Source organism: Diprion similis, chromosome 4, assembly GCF_021155765.1.
Source record: "Diprion similis isolate iyDipSimi1 chromosome 4, iyDipSimi1.1, whole genome shotgun sequence".
In the NCBI taxonomy this organism is placed as follows: Eukaryota; Metazoa; Arthropoda; class Insecta; order Hymenoptera; family Diprionidae; genus Diprion; species Diprion similis.
Window position 1 is genome coordinate 15,562,660 of NC_060108.1, and position 26,112 is coordinate 15,588,771.

Consider the following 26,112-nt stretch of genomic DNA (forward strand, 5'->3'; position numbering starts at 1 on the left):
GTTCATTCAAAAAAAGAAGCAACCGTTTGTATTCCTCAATGGCAAACATGTTTTAGCTTACCTCTAAATATTATTTGAAATAAACCAAAGGGAATTAACCACGGTGACCACAGAGTTGAACATTGAAAAATCGAACTGACTTTAGTGTCACTTGAGTGTCTGACTTTTCTTATTCTACGGGACGGTAGTAATATGTTCGGTGTAATAAAAATGAATGGAATCTCGAGGTGGGCAATCTTTTATAGGAGAGAGAGTAATTTAGGGTAATTTTAACGGGCGTCTTGATAAGCGAGGTAGGATCGCGATAAATTGGTGTGACTTAGCAGTCAAAGGTGGAGAAAAGAGAGGAGAGAAACGAGAGAGTGAGAGAGGGTTGGGGAGGAAAAGAGGTAGGCCTGGACGCGTCGTAAAGCGAGCCCGTTTATTCGCTCGGTAGGCTGCGTCCAAGGAGTGCAACAACTTGAAACAACTTGAAACAACTTAATCGGCAGGGTGCCGCGACTGGTCCCGCTTCGCAGACGTGTCCGCGCACTCGCTTGATTTATCCTTATTAATAAAACTTTAAAGTCGTGTTAACATGCGGCGAGATTCTCTCCTCTCCTCTCTTCTCTCCGCTTTCCGCTCTCCTCTCGGCTTCTCTTCTCTTTTCTCCTCGTGCGTCGTGGGCTCCATTCCCTGGAGCTGCATTCGGCTCTTCGCCAAGGATCCTCTCCCTCTCTTCGTATCGCAGATATATTGTCCCTTCGTACTCTGTACGTGCAGAATCGAGCGGCGAGCGTGGCTTCCCTTCCTTTACCATGGGTCAAAACATTCGCAACACATTTACTGACCACACTGCACTCGCCCAGCGGGATGCCCGTGTGTTCACGGGATCGCTATACGAGATATCAAGGATTATTAAGACTACATAAACACCGGAGTAAAATCAGAGTTATGACTTTGGGGAGTTGTGAGTTAAGGGCGAGTTACCAGCTCACCGCAAAATAAAGAGAAGAAAAGAGACGGGACGAGAGAAGGGGGGGGGGGGGGGACGGAGACTAGCACAACAGATAGTTGGATACAGAAAGATTGCGATATATTCTCTGGTCGTCAATTTTTTTTTTATTTTATTGTTCTTTTTTGGCAATAGTGAAAGACATGTTAGAGTCATTACACTCACTTCAATATGTAGTCTGTGTCAAATTTTTTACATATAACTCTCTGAACTGAAAGGAAAAGGGAACGAATTCGACTTACATTATTTTATAAGCAATATGGATGATGCCGAGCTGCTTCCACATTGAAGATTAGTAATGGAGAATTTAAGAATTTGAGACAAAGCGATACGTTCATCTGTCGAGTAGTCTTTGCGAACGGTTTTTTTCGTTCTTATTTGCTCTCGTTCCTACTTGTTTGGCAATCTTTGCTCAGTTTAAACAGCTATGGTTCGACAAAGAGGGAGTCAAAAGGAAAAACGGAACGTAGAGAAGAAAAATACCTGTAGTAGAAAGTGGTCCTTGAACCGTTTCTCGCACCTCGTGCTTGTATCTCGTGCCACGTACTTCCCCACGTTTTTATTCTTCATTGACGAGAATCCGAGTCAACATAAAAAAAGGAAGGAAAAGAAAAGAAAAAAGCCTGAGGACTGTATCAATATTCGATCGCTTGGTTAGCGCCTGGGAACAATCGATGCCTCTGTTCTCGCTTCGCTAATCACGACTTAAAAGAACAAATCGATATCAAAGTTGTACCACCAAAGACGAATCACTTACAACCAGGGTAGGCCATGTGTCAACTTGCTAGTGTATTTTACCGTACCATTCATTAGCTAAACATTTTCATCCGATAGTATTTTATGCCATCTGTTTCTCGATTACTACTCTTATTTCTTTATCGATAATTGCCCCAGCGGTGGCTTAGAATCGTGCCAAAAAAAATTTCTTTCCCCAGAACTCAGGTGTACAATCCAACAAAACTGCTCTAACTTCTGGACTGATTGATTATTGACATACTTTTTAAGAGTCTTTATAGTCAGACCACGCGTTCTCTCGGCTTACACGGTAGCTTCTTCGTGCATTTGAAGACTTCCACGCAGGTTCTGGATGGAGTTGCAGTGCCAACGAAGCGCATTTACTCATATGCTAATTGTTGTGGCTAACTAACGCCTTGGTTAGCAACCGTATAACGCATAAGCTGCCGGGGGATCGGTGAACTCGCGAGGGAGAGCCTGTAGCTATATTTAGAGAGGTTTAGGAACGTGGACATTCGGACACGTATAATCCCTATGTGGAAGGTTATACCGTGTCATTGGAGTAACGTACAAAGAGATTCCTCTTTTCGTCTTTCTCCATCTTTTCACCCTCCCACTAAATTCCAGGATGTCTAGTTGCCCGGATCAACTGTAGAAGTGTCACGGAATATGAACGAAGTCTATATTGAACCGGGAAATTGCTAACTAAAGAAGCAGCCAGTACCATTTTCCTCTTTTCCTGAACGGTCAAAATGTCAATTGCAACTGATTCGAGATCCTATGGGTGGTGATAATGAATCTATTACGGACGTCTCACCACGAAGAGGATCTCGTGTTGCTCTCTCTCTCTCTTACACACACACACACACAATTGTTTATGCTTTGGTCTCCCCCCCCCCTCTCCAACTTCGTTTCTGTCGTCAGCTCTAAAAACACGTATCGTATGAGTTATCGGATCTTTTGAGAAAATTCTTATTCATAGAGGAGAGTTTGGCACAGTGGAGAATATTACGAGGGCCGAGTCCGTGTCTCGCACTTGTCTCCGTTGTCTCGTTGCCATGTCGCGTGTCCGCCCACAACCTCGGGAATATGAATGCGATCGTTTAACCGGTGGACACGCCACGCGATCTCGCTGCAGCACACGGTAATCTTATGGAACTTGGCCGCGGCTCGCACGCGCGCTATGCTTCTAACCAGCCACCCACAACGTCGTCGACGATGATCTATAATCATTTATTACACACTCCGGCTCGCCCTCTGTTCAGGGATCAGCACCCATGTCCGCGACCCAACCGAACCTCGCGATTCGTACTGTATAATCCTGACGGATATTTCACTTCGGGCGAAACGATGACGCAAGGTGCCTCGTGTGCGTGTACATACATTGTACAGACGATTACCAAACGATATATCCAAACTCATGCTCATCGGGTCCCGAATCATGAATTACGCTTCGTTTCATCGGTCCAATGGATCCTAGATCGACGTTTGATAAGGGCGCGAGCTGCCCTCCCACCCAGGAAACAATGCCTGGGGCCCGACGACTCCGAACGGCTTCGTTAGGCCCCGCATCGTTGGCATACCCCGCGGGGAAGTCCCGATTCGAGGGACCGTCTCTCCCCGCGCGTCACTCACTCGGACCTCGAGTTACGTCGATTCGCCGATTCTTCCATGATTTTTTTCCGCAAACTTTTCCCTCCTGCCTTCAGCCTCGACTGCCCCGCGGTCTTCGAGTCCTTCATCCCTGACCTGCAGCCCGTTTTACGAGCAGACTAGACCATTCGACCCAACTCCTCGGCTGGAACACCTACCTCGATAATTACGTGACATTTGGTTTTTTGTTTTTAACGTTTTATTTTTTTTCATCCTTCGATACTCTTCTTCCTCAATCTTCTTGTTTCCACATAATTGTTGGTGTTTTTTTTCTATCCCCTTTGTCTTCTACCCTCTCGCCTACGGGCGTTATAAACTGAAGGAGGATGAAGAGATGCGGACGTCGAAAAAGATATTCGAGGTGGCGTAATATCCACTTGTTGAATTATTGTTATTGATTCGTAATTATCTGCAAATAACTCAATAACCTGAGATTACCGTGCCGTCGGTTCAATAAAATATCAATTTCGATAATGGCCTCCGAGTCGTCCCGCGTCTCCTCGCACACATTCACGTTACCTTCAGCAGGGCGAGAGATCGGAGTGCGAGCGAGGATGGAGAAGGAGTCGAATCGATGACGAAGGGAGGCAGGGGGCGAGGCAAGCCGAGGAAGGTGAGTGCCGGGGGCAATTTTGACGCCTCCCAGCGACCTTGGGGTGTAATTACGTCGGTCGCGGAACACGGCGGTGGGTCCGAGGATCGACTCCGTAACTTCTTCGCCTTCTTCTTCTTCTTCTCCTTTTTCTCCTCCTACTTCTTCTTCTTCTTCTTCTTCTTCTTCTTCTTCTTCTTCTTCTTCTTCTTCTTCTTCTTCGCTCCAACGGCGGTGGCCGCCTCTCGAGGCCTGGGTATGATTCCTCGTCCACCTTGGATGGACCATATACCAAGGTGGGATGACGCTCGTGCTGCAGCCTCGAGTCCGCTCTGTCATTACCTCGGAATTTTTTACGCTTATAGTTGAGCGTTTGTTAGTCAATCCAGATGTAAACGCGGAATGGCAATTTCCAGTCTCTCCGCGTGTGTGCAACAAGATGTTATAATTCATTCACGCAAATGACTCACTATTGGACGTTTCTTGGGAATTGCTAGGTATGTGAGCAGAAAGTGAAGCGTAAGAGCGGATGTTGCAAAAAAAAAACAATGTAATTTTATCTGCGGAATACCGAGACGTAATTGCCCCCGATCCTCGTTCGACGTGTCAGACAGAAGTACTTGCGTATCCTATATCTGTATTATAATCGTACATTGGTTATCCGTCACCGACGATCTTTCCAACACAGGATCAAATCTTTTACCTTCGTTCTCACACTCCGTTTGACTGCAGGATACCCAACGCACACTCGAACACACGCCAATCACGTTTCTGTAGATATAGATACGCGGTATCAAAGACCGAAAGAGAGGGGCACCGAGAGACCACCATCGCAGAGATACAAATTAATGTTGTCCGATCCCCAGGACCACCCAACCAAGTTATCATTTTGACCCCCTGCGAGAAGAACTCCACCTACACAAATATCATTTATACACTTGGAGATGCATCTACATACTAGTACATACCTACATACTATATATTTTTATACAGCTAATGACATACATTTCTACGCACAGCTTCTATAGGATTCCGTTTAATCATTCCAAAGTGTCTTCATTGAACTCCCCCCCCCCCCCCCCCCCCCCCAAAATGCTCGTCTCTGGAGTCCATTGACAAGCAGGAAAGTTACCTTTCGGACTGTTTTCGTCGTCCCGTTGTGGTAGAAAAGATTAGCCTTGAGCTGCAGGTTTGACGATCATTCGAGAGAGATTTTGATGCGGTGGATGAGTGACTTGGCACTCTTGGCTGGGCATAAAGGGTTGATTATGCCGGGGCAGTACACGGTACGCTTTCAGGCAGGCTTCCGATCATTATTTACATCGGTTACCAGAGGTGCCCAGGCTCGACTACTTGACGAAGTCTTCGTCTTGTATCTCCCGCTGCCGTCAGCAAGATCATCTCGTAATAGTGTTGTAATGACCCTGCAGCATCGGCGGTAGTCGTGCCGCCGCGCATCACACATGCTCATCCTACGTATCCACGTGAGTGTACCACACGCGCAAAGGCAGTGCTAATGAAATGGAGGGGATAAAAAAAGCGAAAATTGTGAAAAAAGAAGACGCGGATTTGTGTCAGTAACAAGAGACAGCAATCAAACAGCTAGTTCGTCCGGTACCCCGACCACTCTCGTCTTCGTGCACCTTCTCACCCGGTCAGCGTTCGGCTTGGTCGCTGCTCCGCGTAGACCTCGTACAAAAACCACGACACCCCATCCTGCCACCGAGGGCGTTGATTAGCGTGTTAATTACCAACACAATCTACCCGGCGATATGGGTGTTCCGAGGTAGGTATAAGCCATCGGGCGAGTATAAGAGGCGCGGGGTATCCGCCAGAATCCGCTGCTTCATCCAGTGTAATTCGGTTGAGTTATGTAACCACTCGGACATGGGGTTGTCTTTATTATACTATATATATAGACCTTGTACCGTACTCGATATTTCGCCGCTTCGTCGTACTTACCCAAGATTCATCTCTTGGATATTAAACTCGTAATGCACCGGGACAAATCTAATCTTAATTCGGTCTGGGATATATCCGAGGAACGTTTACGAAAGTGATTTTCCGCTCTGATCTCGATTTTTCTCATCTAGAATAATAATTTTTCGATCCAGATTCTCAATGCGAAGTTTCGGCCTTATACCAATTACGAGGATTAGGTATTTGTGTAGGACGCTTCTTTGATAATGGGATATAAGGTGTGTCCGCGACGCGTCTACTGGGTGGTCATTCGTGTGCATCTGCGGTTGATCGGACCTCAGGTATTTCTAATATCATAAAATCATTAATTATCCGACAAAGTTACGACGCCTCCAGCTCCGCGTGCTGCTACCTAGGTGGCCACTCTTCGATGACCGTCAGCTTCTGTGGACGTACCTAACGTTCTTTTGTTCACGGTTTAATCAGTTCGTGGTTTTAGAGGATGCGTGTCGGGAAAGGAGGAGAGAGTAATCAACGGTTCGGGTAAACACCTAAAATAATATTACAATATCCGCCATCGCGAAGACGGATGATTTTTCACAATCTTTCAAAGATTATTTTCTTCTCTTATAGTATATTTGTCATATCTCCGCTTCACAGCTAGGCGGCATAATGTATATACATAGATACTGTACTTGCGTCGGCGGGTATAGAGCTTTTAAAAGAGGCGGTTTATATACATTTGAAAGACACTCGGGGGACCACCTACCTTTTACTCAAGTTGATTTGACTTCAGGATTATCCCCGGGATTTTCGTATACACATTATATCCTGTTTGCTACGGGACCAGTTCTCTCTCTCTCCCTCTCTCTCTCCCTCTCTCTCTCGGTTACAGTCTCGAGTATAAGCTTGAGGACTCGTTACGTTTTTTACCCGATGAACACGCACGCAATGACTTAATTCCGAGTGAGCGGACGACTTGGCACGCTACCGCTCCAGGGATGAGCCTTGACGCTGTTACGGTTTCGTCTTTTCGAGTCGAGTGTTAGGGAGTATAGAGAGAGAATAAGAGTGCATGTCTCGTGGTCCTTGAGTGGCGTAGCGAATCACTGACGAACCGCTCTGGAAAGCAACAATTGGATTCCACTTAATTCGAAAAACACACAACGGGTTGGCGGCCTCCTCTGTGTCGACGGCGAGGAACCGCTTATTCAATTATCTTACGACGGTGCGTGAACCAGCCGCCACCGTCGGCTGCTTCAGCAGTCGCCGTGGAAGCGACAGAGCGTTACGAATCAGGATCTCTCGATATCCGAGACCCGAGTTTTTCCTTCACGGAAAAAATCTAATATTTCCTAGAAAAGGATCAACAGAGCTAATCGAATTAGCCCAGCCAACCGGGTTTCTGCCGTTGGGGTGGTTTAAGGATCTCAGGAACAAAAGCGGAAAAATTAAAAAAAAATACGTCCCTACCTGGACCGATAAAAAGAAATTAAAAAACAAAATTGGATTGTAGATTTTTCGACTCTTTGACCCCGCACGTTACCGTGAAGCGAGTTTAATCGCTTCAACACTCTATTCTCAACGCTGATGAAAACTCCTTAGGAATTTTCCGAATCGAATCGTCGTTTCCCCGGTATGTGATAACGGTGCTGGAGCTCTGACATACTGAGGCGCGGTGCCTGGGGCAAGTCGCATGAGTTCGGTGTCTGCACGGGACATATTTCCTCTGTTCCTAGTCTGTTCCCACAGTCGCGGGGCGGATTCCTCGCGATCCTATCCAATGCGAATTCGCGGGAATCTTATAACACATGCCAAAACACCGTAATTCGAAGGTCTGGACACGGTGGTCTTATAGATCGTAGCGCACCTTGACGACGCTTCGAGTCCGCGATCGCGTTCCCACGCCCAGGACATCGCGTCCTTCCAAAGATTCCAGCCATTCCTCAACTCGCTATCCGAGTGGCGGGCAAAACTTGGATCGCAAAAACCAGAAACTGTTTGATTTATCACGGCCGTCCTTACTTACCGCTCTTTTTTACATACACCAATTACAAACTTTCTCGTACCCCCGTTGCAGCTGACCAGCTGTCCCCAACTGTCCTCACTTTGCTCTCCCGTCCTGCAGGTCCCGGATTCCCTACTCGGGATTGCCAACTCGGCATTTATTTCACTCCACTCCATCTGCGGTCGCTACAATTATGGTTCTTTCATTTTTAATTTCTTACTACGAAGTCAGTTTATGTCGTTTAAAGAAAAATCTCGAGTACCTACCTTATACCGTTCCATTTCGATTCGAAAATCGCACTGATTTCACGACTTTCACCTGCAATTTTTACTCGTAGGTAATATCAAGCGTGGATTACGATGTTTTCGTTATCTTTTTTCATCTAGATAAAATTTTTGTGATCGTCCCGCGCTTCGCCTCCGAATCTGGATGGATGCTTGCTTGCTGCTCCTTGCAATGGGGATAGAACAAGGTACACGCGGTGGAAGTCGGTCGTCATAAAGGCGGCCGGCTAGTCCGCGTTCGCATCTGATAGAGGCGATGAAAACATTTAGAGGTTACGAGGGTCCTTGCGCGATAAGATCTGAACACAGCGGGCCGCGACACGCCACGTGTTGTGGGCGATCGTCCGTCGAGTCTCATGCGCTGCATCCCTGATGCGCGCCTCCGCCTCCTCGATTGCGAGAGCTTACCGTGCATGTGCCTCCCCTTGGTACCGTGGCTGTATAATCCCTTTTCACGAAGGGAAGTCGCATCGCATCGCCGCGTGAGAAGTCCGTTTGTTGGTCTGTCAAACGGGAAAGCAAAAGGAGAAGGAGAGATAAAAGATTGTACTTATAATCAGAGAGAAAAAAAATGTAGTTAAAAAAATTTATTCTGCTTTTATTCTGCGCCAGCTTTCCGATCGCTATTTTGACATTCGCGGACAGCTGACACCGCGCAAGCACTACGTGACGCAGTTGGTTATTCCATCGGCGCAATAATTCGCCGCGTGCATTCATCTGGCTACATGCAAGTATCTGCCTCGTACCGCCGATCCAAATGCGACCGAGATCCTTGCCCCTCGTTGCACGCGCTCAAGTTGTGCAACGATTGCAATAGTTTATCGTCCCTCTGCTCCTCTCTCACGGCGTACTGCGCCGATTTCCTCTCCAACGCCGTATCAACTGACAAAAGATTCTCAGTCTAAAAGGCCGGGTGTAGTCTCATCGGACAACTTCATAACTCGCGGTTGAATATCGTGGGAGGCCCACGGGCTGGCCCAGGCTGCCCCGAGCTTCAGCTTGCTGTTCAGATCTTGCAGGCTGACCAGGCGGGCTCGGCTTCTCTCTCGTTGAAGGCTGCACGCGACGCGATAAGGCTCAGGAATCCCGGAGGAATCCAAGGATAAAAGGGTTCGGACCGTTCGAGATAGGGACGTTAATGGTTCTAGCACCCCTACGGTATCTCGAGCCGTAGGCGCCCCCAAGCGTCCCGCCTCCGATGCTCACCTTCCTGATTATTCGAATTAACAATTCAGCCAGGAAGGGAAGAAGGGCGCGTTCACCGAATTTCGTTTCTATTCCTTGTCGGTATTCCTGTTTTATTAAGCTAGACGAAAATTCAGGAGCTCTACGATGCAGCGTGATTTTGGTAGTATTTTGAAATGTCAGCCGCTTTAAAAGCTAAAAACTGATGATTGTATACAAGACGATGCATTTGATCAGTAAAAGTTTCGATTATTTGGACTGAAGATACTGAAGCGACAACGACAACGACGATCACTGTTTGTTTATTTTATTTTTTCTTATTTTTCATCCATCGCAAATAAATTATCACACATCTCCATTAATCGAGTATTCAAATGAGAGATCTTCGTAATATATTTTTTTGAACCTGGGGAAAGAAATATATTTTAAGATCGATGCTTGCCGATTCGAACCTTTTTATCCGCGGATTGGTTTATAGTCCAGTAGTTTATTTATGTGATAAGATTCCGAGTTCGGTCAGTCGCCTTAGTCACCTTGCTCTGACTGTAACAGGTTTGTGAAAAAATTTATTTCAATGCCACAGAGTGTTGATGAAAACGTAACGAATCCACGCGCTCGAGTCAATTATGTATATTCCTGCAAATCCACACGAATCGACAACCACGATCTTGCCTCTACCTGCGCTACGTGAATTATGACCGAGACTCGCGACAATGTGATTTATCACGATAATATTCAATATAATTTCGAAGAACGTAGCTCCCGCGACAAATTTTATCACTGCTAATTAAGGGTACGGCTACGATTCAGAAGAGAAAACCTGTGCCAACGTGATTTGCAAATTTATTCCTATGTATATAGATGTGGTTGAAATTTTCTCGGAAAAAGAATTCGGTCTCGCATATATCCTTGGCGACGGGGTCCTGGACCACCTCGCGAACCGCGACGAGAAATCGCCGCACGCCCACGGCGATCTCTCCTCGGTTTTGTATTTTTTTTTTGTTTATAATTTTTTTTTTTATTCGTTTATTTTTTTATTTTTTTTTTATTTTAAGCAAACGACGACGGCTGGATGAAAATCTTTTCGGCGGCCGTCAGGACGAGAGGGCGGGAGGGAGGGAGGGAGGGAGGGAGGATCTCGCGGCGTGACGGTATGCGTAATAATAGTAAAAGTGAATGAATCCGGTAGGGCCGTCGGGCACGGACGTTGCCGGGGGTTGGAAGGGCGCGGGATGCCGGGGGGAAGGGGGGTGGAGGGGAGGGGGATGAACGGGGTCCAGGCGGGAGAAAGATAGGGGGCATCATGCTCGGAAGAGGAGATCAAAGGGACCGCCGTGAGAAGTGCCCGGCTGCCGGAGATTCTTGTCTTAGGATGCTGGGAGCCTCCCGAACGAAGAATTTCTTTTACGATCATAGGCGGGCGGAGTGCGTACCTACCGTGCCGCGTACCGCTTTTATGAAAACCACCCCAAGCTCTGGATCTTCTGGCGTGCGCTGGATGGATGGTGAATTGAAAAATTGGCCGGCAAAAATTTAGCGATTTAAACAGTGTCTAGTCCGTTCGCTCGGGCTTCTTTTTCTTCTGCTTGGTCTTCTTTTACTACTTTTTCTTCTTCTGCTTCTTGTTTTAATAACGAAATAAAAGTAAGACGGGCGTTTAGGGAGACGGTATATTTACGTTGGCGATAGTGGTTGATGAGGAAAAAAAATGTCTGTATGTATGGAGAAAAGGAGGTAAAAACGTTCTTCTCCTTCACCGTTTCACTTTAGGTTCGTGAAACGCACTTACCTTTACGGTAATCTGATACGTGCGATGATCCTTGTCTTCGACGTTTATCTCGTCTACCAATAACGACGCGACGTGTTGGCGGAGTGGCGAGGGTTATGTACATGTATATACACACACACACGCGCGCGCGCACATATAGATATATATACATATATACACATATCACAGTACACTTGGGTATAACAGAATCGTGAAACATTCGATAATACACGTGAAATAGTTTATTTATAAATAATGGTCAATAATCATATACGAAGGATATAATGATGATCGCCGTAATAATCGATAATTTTTCCATTAGGAATCTCATTTCTTAAAGTTATATACTATAACGTCGGTGTACAAGAGTAGAAAAATAATTTAATAATACGCTGGGGGATTTGTATATGTGGTCGAGGAGTGGTTGTAGTAGTAGTAATGGTAGTAAGTAATAGTCGTAGTAGTAGTAATAGGTATAAAATAATGTTAAGTACGAAACACTGGGAGTGTAAGAATCTTATCTAAGATGGCCGCCATGTGCGTGTGCGTTGCGTGTCGGTCTGCGCGCGAGTATCGCCCACCTTGTGAATTTAAACGCTAATTATTTACAAATTTTTAGGTATATAAGTCTCGCTTTACAGTTCCACGTTTACATGTAAAGGTTACTTGCACCGTCGAGCACCGCGTAATATATATAATTTGACATTACTCGAGAATAATATCGTTACATTGATCGCAGATAGTCGCTAACTAATTTTATTTACAGTTATCATATAGCATAAATCTTATACCTTATCTTACTAGTCGTATGTATATATGTATATCTGTATAAATTTATAAACTAAACACCTGCTTTGACAATAAATAAATTCAAAGATATTTACCTTAATCGTCCTACGTTAGATTATACAGATATGGATTTAGACAGGTGAATCATTAGGAGGGATTATCGATTCGTAAATAACGAAATACGTGGGTAAAAATTATTTACAATTCTCTCGCGCCTATAATTGTAGTACATATATAATATATATATCTATATCTATATCTATATCTATATATATATTATACATTTATACTTATTATATAAATTATTTGCGAATCGCTGTATAATGCACCTACTAAATACACTTCACTGTTCAGTCTTCTTTAAATGCGTGTCTAAATATTATATATATATATATATATATATGTATATTATATATAATAAATAATGATACGTGTCGCGTAATACTGGGCATTGAAATTATATGGTCAGGTTTGTTATCCGTCGATAGTAACCATAAAAAGTAGAGAAACTTTATAGAAAGGAGAAGAAAATTAGTAGAGAAATTCTGATTCAACGTATTATAGGTATAACTCGAATGTTTGTAGTTTTGGTCGGATAGTCATAACGTTAACATAATTATATATAATTGTCGGATGGGTTAGAGGTAATCTGCATCGGTTGTCGAGAATATACGTACATCATATCTATGCACATAGCTTCTTGCGTGGCTTTCTTATCGTTAGAAAAAAAAGAAGATATGAAAAAAAAAACACAAAAAAAACTCTGATTATCCTTCGCCAGGAAGGATTTCCGCGGTCTCTCTATATATCCCCCGTCCTCTCTCTCTCTCTCTCTCTCTCTCTCTTCTCGATCAATTATCACGCCATCCTTCCGCACACTCACTACCTTACAAGCAGGTGTGTATAGTTTTCTTAGTCCTGCAGAGCTTGCATTTCACCTTGCAGCACCAGTGAAAGGTGCAGGCGCATCTCTCGACGACCACGACCTCCTGTGTCTTGTAGCCCCTTCCGCAGCACATCAAATCGCAACCGTCGACGCCGATGCTCGTGTCGTTGCACTGCCTACCGTGCGTCCCGAGTATTCCCAGTTTTGGATTTTTCTCGCAAAACGCTGGGGATGGCTCGAGGTACACCAAATCCTTGACGCCGGGGGATTTGTGGTCCGGATTGTAAGGTTTCAGCTGAAAGTTGTACCTGTGCTTACGACCCAGACCCTCTCGATGTCCGTGGACCGAGTTACTCGCCGAGTTGCTCGTTATCATGTTACTGTTGCCCCGAACCCTGTCCGAGTTGCTGACCATCACTCGGGACGCACCGTCAAATCGATCCTTCAGATTGTCACCGACGAGTCGGAAGTTTGGTAAACGCATCCAACACGTCTTTACGGTACACGAACCCGACATACCGTGGCACTTGCACTCTTTTCGCATCTCCGACGAGACGTGCTGTAATTATAAAAGATAAAAATTCATCAGCCCCTACACAAACCCGGTGTCTCTGATCGTCGTTACATCGCCATTCCGATTCCATTTCAAACAACGCAATATATTTTCATCTTTGTTCCACATTGTCAACTTACCGCTCTTCCAGCCTCGTTATTGTGCAGGTTCATCTTCTCTCGTAGGTTTCGTCCCCGTTCACCGGTGTCCACGAACTCCCTTGAGAACTTGAACCCGTAACCGATGTTGTCCGAGCATCCTCCCCATTCCCAGTCCCGCACGTCCGACGGGGCTCTCGACTGATGGGTGTAGTCGCAGGAGCAGGACTGGATGCTGCCTTCGCTGCAAGCCCTCGCGATGCTGTGAGTTACAGCCGCGCTGGTTATCGCATAGATGAAAGCGGTCTCTCTGCACCCTGGAATAACAAAACATCGCGGAAACTGTTTAGCGACGGGTTTTCGGAACGAGTGGATATAGCTTTCGCTGAACGTCGTCTCCTGCGTCTTTCGACTCGTGTTCGGCGACGAAAATTTGTACTCTTTTCTGATTGGCCCTACGGCTTTGCAAGGGTTTGGGGTGAAGATTCGTTTAGGAAAAAACTCTTCCGAATCTTAGATGCCGCGTGTTCATGATCGCCGAGCTACTACTCGTCGAAAAAAAAAACCAAACAAACAATGATGGATTTGGGGATGAAGAAAGTGTGTGAGAGAGAGAGAGAGAGAGAGAGACGGCGAATGGTAACCGAGCCGACTTTTTGTGAGTAAAACTATTAAAAATCTGTTAATTACACAAGATTATACTTTACGGTCTGGCCCCGGTGAGCTACGCCGTCCTTTGTGCCGCCGACCTGGGTGCTATTGACGAGTGCGTTTTGCGCGCGCCATATCGTTCAGGGGGTTAATGGGGAACCCTTTGGAGGGCGTTAACCCTGCGAGTACACTGCTGTGGGAACCGGCCCGTCTGTGATTCGGCTAAATTCGCAACTGCGCATTTTTCCACCAATTCTACTTCGACTAATATCTATGCGCCAACGCGCCGAGGCTCGGATGCTCGGTGACAAAACTTTGTCAGGCAGGAGGCGCGTGGGAGGTGACGTCACGACGTCTCAATCCCTCCGACTACCTGCGCGAGGACCCGCAGGACCCACAGGTGGAAGGACCGGCCGAGATGACCCCGAGGTGCGCCTTTCTGACCTCCCGCGCACAAATCTCACCCCTCCAACGATCTACCGACCTTATCTGCATGCGACGCAGGTGCCACGGCTCGCACCTTTTCGGAACCTACGCAGCAGCCCTGTATTCTCGAAGTGAAGATATCACGTACACGCGTGAATCAGCGCGGTGATAGGATTTTCTGTGTAGTCGAATCGACTCATTTGTAATCTCTCGATTCACCATTTCTTAGCTTGAAAGCTGAAACCACTGATCGTGGTGAAAAAATCAATTTGCGAGAAATACAGGTGTGCTAGATTTTCTCTCGAAAATTGACACGGTTTCTTCTTTGTTCGTCGATCGTGTAAAATCGGTAAGAAATCTGAATGTGTCCAGCGAGATGGGGAAACTGAGGACAGAGCCAGAGACAAGCATGTAAGCCAGAAAGGTAGCCGAGCGGAATCATGTCAAATAATATCTGGAACAAATGAAATTTAGGAGCCAGGATGACGGTGGGCAGCGGGGCTGAGGGCCATGAACAGCCAGAGCGTCAGGCCCCCCGTGAGATTTACCAAAGTCCCCCGGTGTCTCCGCTCATAACAGACTGGAACGGTATAAATCTTGGTAGCCATTATTGAACGCCCGAAGGGATTTCGGCACTCGGCGTGAGTCGAGGCACCCTCGACGCGGTAGTCATCACCCAGCGCTTCTGTTGGCTTAAACGCTTGTCCCGGTCCCAGGATTAAGGAAATCCAAAGGACATATCCCTCTGGAGTCCCGAGCTCGAGCCCCTGGAAGCTTCGTGACGAATCAGGATCTCGCGGTGGAAAAATTTACGCTGCGCTAGAATCTACGGGGTACCAGGTTTCGTTGATTTTTTTCTATTTTTCTTTCTTTCTTTTTTTTTTGGCATTTTTCGATTGTACCGAGGAAGTGGATTATTCATATATCGATTCAAATTTTACGGAGGAAACATTAAAACTGCGCCAAAGACTTTATGGTGCATCGCAGCAGGTGACCCGTAGACCGGGCGGCAAATATTATCACATCGATAAGGCGCGGCCTGCAGTATTAACCTGCGTTAACTGGAACCGTTTTATGACTTTCAAACAAAAGATAACCGGTCGATAAACCGCTGCATCGACTATGACGCAGAATTTCCCCGTGGGAATGGAACCGGGATCTCGTATATATCGTTGGGGAAAAACGCGAAGCCATAATTTTCAAGTAAAATAATGTGACTCAAAATACAGAAAAGGTATACAATATGTACCTATGCAATCGTTCTTCCTGGGCGAGTCGATCGCTGTATGGTTTACACACATCCCACCATTACACACACACACACACACACACACACACAGACACGTATGAGCATAATGTGAACAACGTACCGGTGTGTTTGCACTTGGAATTCTTTCGTCTTGTTCTCGGGACAATAAATAACTTGTCTTATCGATGTTTAAATATTCGAACGACTTTTAGAGCCGCGGTGGTGTGGATGACCAAATAGGGTTTTCTCGTTTTTTGTTACCTTCCAATACTGACGTGAATTTTTTTCCTATATTACCACGCGACGGATGCAATTAACGGAGCAGCCTACCTCCGTTATTTTTTCAAACGTCTACCCGGTCGGTTGAAAATAATCTCATATCTGACTTCACTTTACGAATTCGAGAAAGTTCGAGAGAAGCACATAGTCTTTTGCGGGATCCTGGAAGCACGAGAGCTGCGTTGACCGATTTCACCCGAGGGCAAGTTACACGACGTGCAACGCGAAGATCGCTCTGAGCGACAGAGCGGTCGACTTTACGAGACGCATTTACGTCAGGCTTAAATTCCACAAAGATAAAATCACGGGAAATTATTGCTACCAATACTGGCGGACGTCTGTCTGTCTCTTTGACTCTCCGAAGGAGTCGTGGCGGTGAATCGAAACTGTTCTCGCGGTCTTGGCAGTCCTGGGGGTGAGAGGAGAGGATAGTGTTTGAAAAAGGGTGAGGAGAGGGAAGGAGGGAGGCGATAGTGATATTGATACAAGGGGGGAATCACTGTCAATGTGAAAAAATGGCACTGCACCAATTTCTTAGCCATGATCCTGAGCTACAGATTCTTGAAATGCTCCTTGCGAGATTCCTGTTACGGTCTTAACGATCTCGTTCCCACTTCTAATCACGTCTTCATTAAAAGCGCACGACCTGGCGCTCCGGATATTTTCGAGCGTCTCGGGGCTGCGCGTTCCAGACATAATCAGCCGTTTATAGGATAAATTGAATCAATACTGGTCTTGCTGCTCGGACCCCATCGGGGCCTGACGAGCCTCGTATACCGTGGGCCCTATAAGGGGGCTTCCTGTTTTTGCCATGGCGTTGCGCCGCGATAAATCCCGGCCTATGATGGGCTACATGTGTCGACTGCACGCCACGATTTCTTGCAAAACGTGCGCCGCACTCCAACTCGTATTTACTTCATTTTTACATCTTATTTGGTTTCCGACTATACCCGAGATCAGGGATAGGCAGCGACTCGTCATTCGCGTCATTTACACACGCGCCTTTTCCTATTAGCGCGCTCTTCTCTCTCACAAATTTACGAATAAACATATATATTCTCAATTTTATATTCAATTCTCAACTCCGGAGGTAGGTATGTATAGGTACGGTAAAAAATACGATGATGAAATTCTACGATTTCTCAATTCTGCATAATTTACCATCGAACCCCCACGGGAAATCATATTAGATAACAACATTCAACAATGAATTTATTCCACAGTTGTAAGTTACCATGGTATCCGATTTTTTGAAACACGATTTATTTTATCGTATAAATTATTTTCTTTTTTCAAAATATCATCTTTGCTGCGCACTTGAAGTTCAAGGAATATCTTTCTTTTTTATTATTCTTTTGTACAGAAGATGAGATAATATACTTTGCAAAATCTGTTCTTTTGAATTTCTGTACTTCAGGGTTAAATCATCAATCGTTGCTGGGTATTGTTTTTGTTACCAAATTGATAGGCCAAGGTGAGGTGTCGCAATATACGGCTATAAATTTGTGAAATCTCGCCGATTTTTGCCCCGACTGTACTGAATATTATAGCTGGTATACCGAGCGCCTCCGTAGTCTATAATCATTTTGCCGCCAACCGCTGCTGACCGTCCCCGCTACCACACACATTGCTCGAGATCCTGCAGGGACCCGGAGATCCTGGGTTCCGCAGCGTCGAGCCTGACCGCAGACTATTCCGGATTTCGGTTTTCAGCGTTCGCGCCGCAGCATCGTTTTTAGTTTCGCCTAATTATATCGCGAGCTGGGTGCTGCGGGGCGAGGTGAGAATCTTGTTCATTTTTTCTTCCTACCTTTTATTTATTTTTTTGTTTTTCATCTTATTTTGCGGAAGATGCGAGCGCGTTTTTCTCCGAGTCTTACGAGGCTTGTTCGAATTATTTATTACTCGGACCATTCGCGAATCGTATCGGCAACCGGGCAAAAATTTATCCGGCAAGTCGATCGTTAGAAGAAAACCGTGGCGAAAGCTGCACGCAAACACGTGTGTGATAATTGTATGGGTGAAGACCAACAGCCTCGTGTACATCCCAAAGACTGTTATTAGGCCGTTAGAATTTCGATACAATGCCAATGAACTGTTGTTCGGGACTACGGCGTGTATATCTCATCATCGTGATCGAAATCGGAATAAAAACTACTACAAATCCGAGATAATGATCTTTGTCCACGTCATGAAGAGATTTTATCAACGCTGCTCCCTGTCCCTCGAGCTCTCTCAGCCTCTCGTTCTTCTCCGACAGATATACATATATCTATATGTAATATGCTTTATTCGTGTGCGCATACAATACGAGCCAAAAGTTTGAACCTTCGACTAACCTCCGTATGTCCTTTAATAACCGACGAACAAAGTTTTTCCAGTCATTTTTTACTTCAGAGGAAATTCATTCGTGCACCTTTCGTCAAATTGATTCTTCTAATTAATACTCGATGGCTTCTCAGGCCCATTGGGAGAGCCCGCTATGCCCACGTAGTAAGCGAAGGGTGAAGAGTTTAGAGTAGGCCAATAGACAACCCCAACCTAATATACACGCTGTATGGGTCCGCCAACCCGTTGTAGGGATTTGTCCTTCTGCTTCATTGTCTGTTTGTACAAACCATTATTATTGAAATGAGGATTAAAGAGGGTTTGTCCGCGCGCGTCTTCATTTCTGCAGTCTCTCCAACGCACCCTCGACACTCGGCTCGGGTGGTAACCGAAGCAGGGCTGTTACACGCGGCAGTTCGTAGTTGTAAATGGTGACATAAGAATAAAAAGATGAAGAAAAAAGAGCCAGGAAAAATACTTGCATTCGTTTATTGATTTTTCGAAACAGATTTTTTTTCAAATCGAAGCCCAACGTGGCGATACAATTTTTACGAACGAATGCAGGGGAGATGAAAAATGAGATGCTGATGTTCGGGGCAGCCAGATGTGGAGTCTTATTGTTAGATCTATCAATATCGATTGTTCACCTCGCCGGCAGCGGGGAAGCCGAGGTTCAATTTTTTTTATTTCAATTTACTCTAGATCATCTCGCGTATTACGACCCGTGAGTTCCATTATAAACGGACCCCCTTCGGAAATAGAAAAGAGAGAAAAAAGACATTCCTCTTCTCAGGTACTTGGACCCCATATGGCCATTTAGTGAAGTGAAAAAAAAAAGAGGCTACATGTTATTTTACATGCTCAACGGGCATAGACGCCGCGTAGCATGTGTATATGGGCAATGGGCATACTTGTACCGCTCTGCACAATGGGCGTCCTGCTTTCTCGGACCCTAGATACCGAAACCCTGAACGGCATCGTGTATCCTGCCAACCCCTGTCACGTGATCCTCGAGCTGTTGACAACTTGACAAATCGGTCAGACGCGCGCCCGTTGATGACAAGTGTCATTAACAAAATAGGATTTCGCTGTTTTGTCAGTTGCGCAGGCAATTAGCGGTTCACTGCTCCATTAATAATTTCTCTGGCTATATCGATTTGTCAAATTCTCCCTCTCTCTTTCTTCCTCACTTGTTTTTTTCCTTTCCATCTTTTTCCAACGTACATCCACACATGGACCGGTGCTGTTTATTGTGTGAAGACACATATTATGCGTGGACGGTTATGCAGGTATAACGTGGATACAAAACCGAGACCAGACTTGGTTCGCATAGAAATATAAAAGTCGTGGGTAGCTGATGGTCGCATATGTAGGCATCGCTTGTGAATCTTTGCGAGCGTTCGTAGGTTTCGAAAGTCCGTGCATGATAGTGCAGTGCGTAAGGTATAGCGGTTCTTGAAATTTCGTGAAATTAGCTAACCAAGAGAGAAAAAAAAAGAAGTAGAAAAAAAAATGGAAATGAAAAAAAATTCGTCAACTTCGTTGATCGAAAAATGTCTATACACATCGGTATTTCGGTACCGTAAAATAATCCTTTACCCAGCTGCAGCTCTCTGTTTATACAATGTTATAACAAGAGTCGTGACCCTACCCAGGGAACGAAACTTGCCGAGGTACCAACGAAGACACTGCAGAGACCGCATGACGATATATTCCCAGGGCACGTTGACGCGATTTAAAACCGCTTCCACGCTTCTTACGACCGGGTTCCCTTTAAAGAGGAGTCTCTCCTCTCCGAGGCATCGGGGCCCCGAATACGTATAATAAAACAACCACCGGCGAGAATCGCTCTCGACAAATTGTCGATTGAAATGCTTCCGAGAGGAAGGAGGAGAGGAGAGGAGAGGATAAAACCGGGAGAATTCCACCGCATATCTCTACCCCTGCCTTTGTCCGACGATGTCCAAACTTTCGCAAGCTTTCTCTCTTTTTTACTCTCCTTCCACCCCCTCTCTCCTCTCTCTCTCCCTCTTTCCACTACCTCGTTCGATCTCCCTCGGGAACGGCACGGTTCGGTATCTTCCTTGGATATTAAAAGGTCGTAAATATAATCGCGAGGCTGTCATAAAAATGCAAAGAGAAAAAGAGGAGGAGGGTGTACCTACACGGGTTATATACGTCGAGCTTGGCCAAATGTATAAACTGTGATTTATTCACTCGTTTCAAGCTTTTTTGCGAGCTGGTGTTCTTCTTCACTGTCTTTCAATTTAATCTCAGTGCTTCTAAAGTGCGCTGAATCGAAATTAAACCGTGATGAAGGAACGGGGAAAAATACATTCGTAAAAAATTTTAAACCTTTGCATCTCATGTCAGCATTAATGGTCGGGAGGATAAAAAATGAACGAAAAAAAAAATCAATTCAATTCTCAATACCGCTGAAAAATTGTTTCTCATAATTATTGTTTGCGTTGTAAAAAATTTTTCACAAAAACAAAGCTTATATAAAAGATCGTACGCTGTCGGCTTGTTGCTAATCAATAATTTGTCAACGTTTGTAATACTGTTACAAGTATTGAGATACTTATCTTTTATTTCGCGGAAAACTGATGCGTTTAGAGAAAATGAATTCACGCGGCATTCAGCGTGTTCGGAAGTCATCTTTTCGGAAAGAGGAAAACACATTTATCGCAAACCTTATCTACTAAGATGAAAGATATAAAAAATCAACTCACCCTTATCAACGATTTTTCCAAAGAGATTTTTTCCACGTAGAAAATTTTTCGTCGAACAATTCCATCGTCGATTTCTAAACTGATGCTGACACTCGACTATCGCTTGATTAGCTCCTCTCGCCACAGCCATCAACACTCCAGGATTTTCTCGTGCCAATCTTCTCTGCTTTCGTCTGAGAGTTGCATGGATCGCTGGATCCATATGTGTTACGGCGGGTGATACTGGTGGAAAGTTATTCGGTTCTCCAGCCTTCGCGATACCCCTGTGAAGTGGTAACGGTTATTTATTTCGTTCAAAATCGTGGATGGAGGCACTCAATGTTTTTTTTTTTTTTTTTTTCATTTTCTCCTTACTTTCTCGATAGTCAAAATTACCACCCTCGCTCTTCTAATATCGCTACTAATTACTATTCAGATACATCGCAGACTACAGTCGTGAAGGCTCGAAGATTAAAGGACGGTAAGGTGCGGTAGGATCAAGTGGCTAGAAAGTACCACCGGGTACTTTTTCTCTTTAAGCCTCTTGAAGCTGTGACGCTTTTCGACGTTTGTGTTTCTATATTTTTTAACGAGTAACACGAGTTGAATTTCATAGATGAAATAAGTTGATGCCTATTGATGAAACGATGTTCTGCTTTCGATTTTCAAGTGACTAGTCACGTTAAATTTTAAAATTTGTAATATTTCAATACTACACTCATTGCAGTTTATACCCAATTTAACTAACAAAATTTCACGTTGAATTACGCAAAAAGTTCCAGTATTTTTTCGATGAAATAAGTCATCTTAAATTCACTGGAAAGGCAAACGTTGTCTTGCGAGGTCACGTCGAGCTTTGATAAATTCAGATATTGCGCATGGTCAGTTACGAAAGTGTCTCGCCTCCACGAAGTCGTGCAATGTCGTCACGATTTGGGGTGGACGGGAGGGGGCAACAGTTCTTGTAATCTCTGACTCTCTCATCGGTCGAGAGGATTCAAAAATAACTCGGTTGTTTTATAAACGAATAAAAGTGTCTCGTATAATCCTGCGTCAGGATGGTTGGACGACGGTGCGCCGAGAGACAGGCTTGACACACTAATAAACACACAATTACATCAGCGTCACTCCGTCAACGGTTAAACGCGCAGTTTAAAGTTTAGAGTTATGTCTGTTACCCGAGCGTCGCTGCATCAGAGAGGAGAGGATTGATTTTGATTAACGATCTCGACGATATGTCACGGTTGCTTCATCCGCGGGTAAAATTTGAAATTGTATAATATCGCGGGTGTTTTGCCTAACGAGACGGCCTATCTACTTAGTTTTCTCGCCGCGATTCTTCAGATTTTCAATCCTCCTCGATGCAGCGATATTGTAACACTCCGCGTATAAATCAGCCTCTCGTAAGCGACGAGTCCTCCACATACATTATGTACGTGGACATTACGGCACACGCTGCACTCGTCGAACACATACCCTGCCGTTGGCTGTGCGTGTGTATGTATAATAGATGCACGAATATTGTCGTGCGCGTAACATATCTACAGACAAACGCGCGTACGCCGATAGTTTAAATAATTTAACAAAGATTTATAGGTATCTCCGCGTCCCGATGACACAAATTTGCCATCGATCGTTGAATTATTCAACAACAGCCTATGGAGAACTCGGCATGGAAATACCTGAAGGTCCCTAATACGGGCTTAGACTGATCTATTAGTAACCGCGATAAACTCCGCGGCTCTCCGTCGTTACTTTGCTGCGCACACGCCACCATCGTCACCTTCGCGTTACATGCTTCGCAGCTAGGAACGGATATGCGCATGATCTTCGAGTGAGAGGAGGCTGCATGGCTATATATGTGTATGGGTAATTCGAGTTTTTGCCCTCCGATTTGCCCCCCAGAGACCCCGGTTGGATTGTATATTATGCTCGTGCATTATACGGATAAATATATACATGTGTTACATTCTCTCGGGATGAAGATCAAGTCCCACGGTTCAAGATCATCGAAGCGGGGTTGAGCGTCCCTGGCGTCGTTCGATTGCCGTTCCTTCGACGTAAATTACAAGCAATATCGTATAATACCGGTCTCGGGCACACTTATTTATCGACATCACTTATTGAATGCACGCGGGGTGGCAAAGCCACGGCCCTCCTTTGCTGTTGTACCTTTTAGCATCGGCTTGTATAACTTCGTGGGACTGTCGGTGCGGCGATACTCACAATCGTACTTTAGATCTGTATCGAACAAGTGCTGAAAGCTCGGAGGACTCTGTCTTGCGAAACGATCGAATTCATCAAACGGATGCAAAGTTTTATCAAATTTGATTTCATATCACATTTAGTTTTTTGTATAAGGCTTATACGAATTATTCGCGTTTTAGCTGATTTCTATCTTCTGCATTCTGTCGCGTGAAATCGTTTTTGTAACGTATCTTGCATGTTATATCATGTTTTTTGAACTAGCTTTCGCGAGTGAACTGCAGTTGCGCTCTAGAAGTAACTTGTTGCTTCCACGAGATCGTTGCGCATGGTTATTGTTTTCGTTTCTCAACATGCGTGTCAATTCCACTTCCAATTACAGTTATTAGCCATACTTATGTTAAACACTTGGAAAAACAAATGGTTTGACAAACTTACCACCACATCGAGCCGCGTCCCCTGTTTTTATTTCTGGTGATATCCGCGGGTAGGACTGGGAGAGCTACTGCCAAGGCTCCGAACAACATCCAAAGTTTCATCTTTCCTGAGGGTTGTGTCGCGGTTTCGTCCTGTAGCACAATGTCACTGACTCACTCTCGCACCAGCCCGGCAACCCAACTCCAAGTATATCAAAGGAACATCACTGGGCCATCAGAGTCGTGTATATTATCGCGCACTCAATCGACGATTATACACTGTCCCCCGAAGGTGGAATAGTGCGAGTAATTCTTCCGGCACGTTAACAGCTTTCTATTCCTCGACGTCGTCGCAGTGTCGGTTTGATGCAGATGTTATCGGAATGTGAGAAAAAAAAAAGATTGTAGAAAAGCTAAATGAAACAAGGGCACGTCTCAGCTCGGCGCCGTATCTGTCTTATCGATAAAACCGAAGGCCCTTTCAGAGGTGTGTCGAATGAGTCGAAGGCGGTATCTTTGCAACGAACGAGGGCGAGAGTCTGGTGGGGGTGCGCAGGTGTGGAAAAAGTATTTAGCAACAGCCCTCCGAGGTTGTCGGGTGAAAACGATCGGCGAAGACTCGACTGCCAGGCTGCATGCGGCGTTCAATCGGCACGAGCCCAACTCTCGGTGTGAACGGTTGTAGTTTGACTGTGACGGGTTTGGCTTTGGCAGCGAAACGCGCCCCTACCGAAGCATAAGGGGTGGTGCAGCTCACCCGCCCTGTGTAATAGTGGGAGAAGGGAGGGCGACCCCCCTTCCGGCTCCCTCCTGGTCACCCGATGTCCAGGTAAACCGTTGGGCTCCTCCGGCTCCTCGAGGGATGAATGAACCAGTTTCCTCGGTTTCGCGTCTTTCCGCTCCCGCGGCTCCCTGTAGGTACTAGTTGTTCCTTTTTTCGACCAACTCCGACACCGGTTGGACCGCGAAAATGGAGGCTGCGGCTATATGCTGCCTGCGTGTGCGTGTGCGTGTGCGTGTGCGTGTGCGTGTGCGTGTCTTGTGTGCTCGGTTGAACGGTACTCGACGAAACAACCTCCGCCAAGCGATCGAGTATAGGACTCTGGTTGCAACTGCACGCGGTCGTCTGTGAAACCAAGAGTAGATCTGGTCGGCGAGCTTCCCGGCAGGACCCCCCCAAGACCGATTAAATCTCGCCCCGCCTCTGGTCCAGCCCTCCCGTACTCCTCCGGGGCCGCGCTCTCCCGGCGCCTCTCTTTCGCTATCCTCGGCAACGGGAGGAGAGCTTTCGTTGCCGCGGCAGGTAAGAGAGCCCCACAGAAACAGAGAAAAACCGAGATAGAGAGATAGAGAGAGAGAAAGAGAGATGTTAACTTGCGCGCGCACACCGACTATCTTTAGTTCAACAAAAGATCTCAGGCCTTACGCTCTTGGTTCTCTTTACTTTTGCGTCAATCCACCTGCTTGCCCCCCATGCAAGTGTTGCAGAAACAGGCATAAGCTGCGAGACACATCGCGTTGTTTTTTCTTCCAAAACACATCGAGCAGTTTAATCGCTGCCGATTCGTCCTTTTCTCTCAGATCCTGGGGATGTTGGTCGAAGCACAGAGCAGGATATAACCTAAGTATACACGAGACTCTCGGCTCCTCTTCCTCGCAGACCGGCAGCTCCACGATCACCAGACATCGTAGCTTCTCTGCGGCTCACTTTACCGAGCTGACGTTTCGAGCACGTGGTCCTCAGAGGGACGCTGAGGGCGTCGCCTCGGCTAACTCCACCTCCGGCTCGGCTCTCCTCCGCCTTTCGTTATCCCCGGTGACCTGGTTGGTTCCTTCGGTCCCTGATGTTCCCTGCACAACAGCCGACCCAAAGACCGACTCGGTTTCCTCAGGTCGATACTGTCGCTCAGGGCTCTCTATGATCGGATGAATCGGTGCTATCATCACCCATCTTCATTGTCGTTCATTTCTTTCTCTGGAGTCGTCTGAGGGTGTTTTATGGATACAGCAAACATATCCTCACGGTTTTCTCTAATGTTTGGAGAAGCTGCTTCTCAAGGGTTTTTTCACGCGGTGAGGAAAGATGCACCCTTGACACTTGGCTGGCATGCTTCAAGATCCCCGATTATTGTATTTATTAATTCAAAGCCCGGTGCATGCGCTGCATGCTTCGCGTAGAACGGTTGGCGGAACAAATTCAGCGCAATGAGTTCAATTACGTTTTTACCACCAGTTGTATATTCATTTATTTTATAAGAGCATCCTGAAGCTTTACGACGCGATAGAGAACCGGCCGGCTGCATGTACATCCTGACGGAATGGACCCTCCGAGTAGGTATTTATCGCCCGCGGTTTATCGTCCGCAAACAACATTATATCCGA

At 45.8% G+C, this 26,112-nt stretch overlaps 1 protein-coding gene across 1 annotated transcript; it reads right to left on the reverse strand.

Annotated features, from left to right (window-relative positions):
* Positions 1–12,773: 12,773 nt before the first annotated feature.
* On the reverse strand, positions 12,774–24,802 carry LOC124405334 (protein Wnt-1-like). The gene is made up of 4 exons (XM_046880145.1): positions 23,753–24,802; positions 21,131–21,393; positions 13,508–13,782; positions 12,774–13,373 (listed from the first exon to the last, which is right to left on the reverse strand). The coding sequence occupies exons 1-4, from the start codon at positions 23,851–23,853 to the stop codon at positions 12,816–12,818; spliced, it is 1,197 nt and encodes a 398-aa protein (XP_046736101.1). The 5' UTR covers positions 23,854–24,802; the 3' UTR covers positions 12,774–12,815.
* Positions 24,803–26,112: the final 1,310 nt, after the last annotated feature.

Coding starts and splice junctions, on each gene's coding strand:
- LOC124405334 (XM_046880145.1), bottom strand. CDS start 23,853: ATGAAACTTTGGATGTTGTTCGGAGCCTTGGCAGTAGCTCTCCCAGTC. Junction 21,394..23,752: donor GGACGCGGCTCGATGTGGTG/GTAAGTTTGTCA, acceptor ACCACTTCACAG/GGGTATCGCGAAGGCTGGAG. Junction 13,374..13,507: donor ATAACGAGGCTGGAAGAGCG/GTAAGTTGACAA, acceptor TTATAATTACAG/CACGTCTCGTCGGAGATGCG.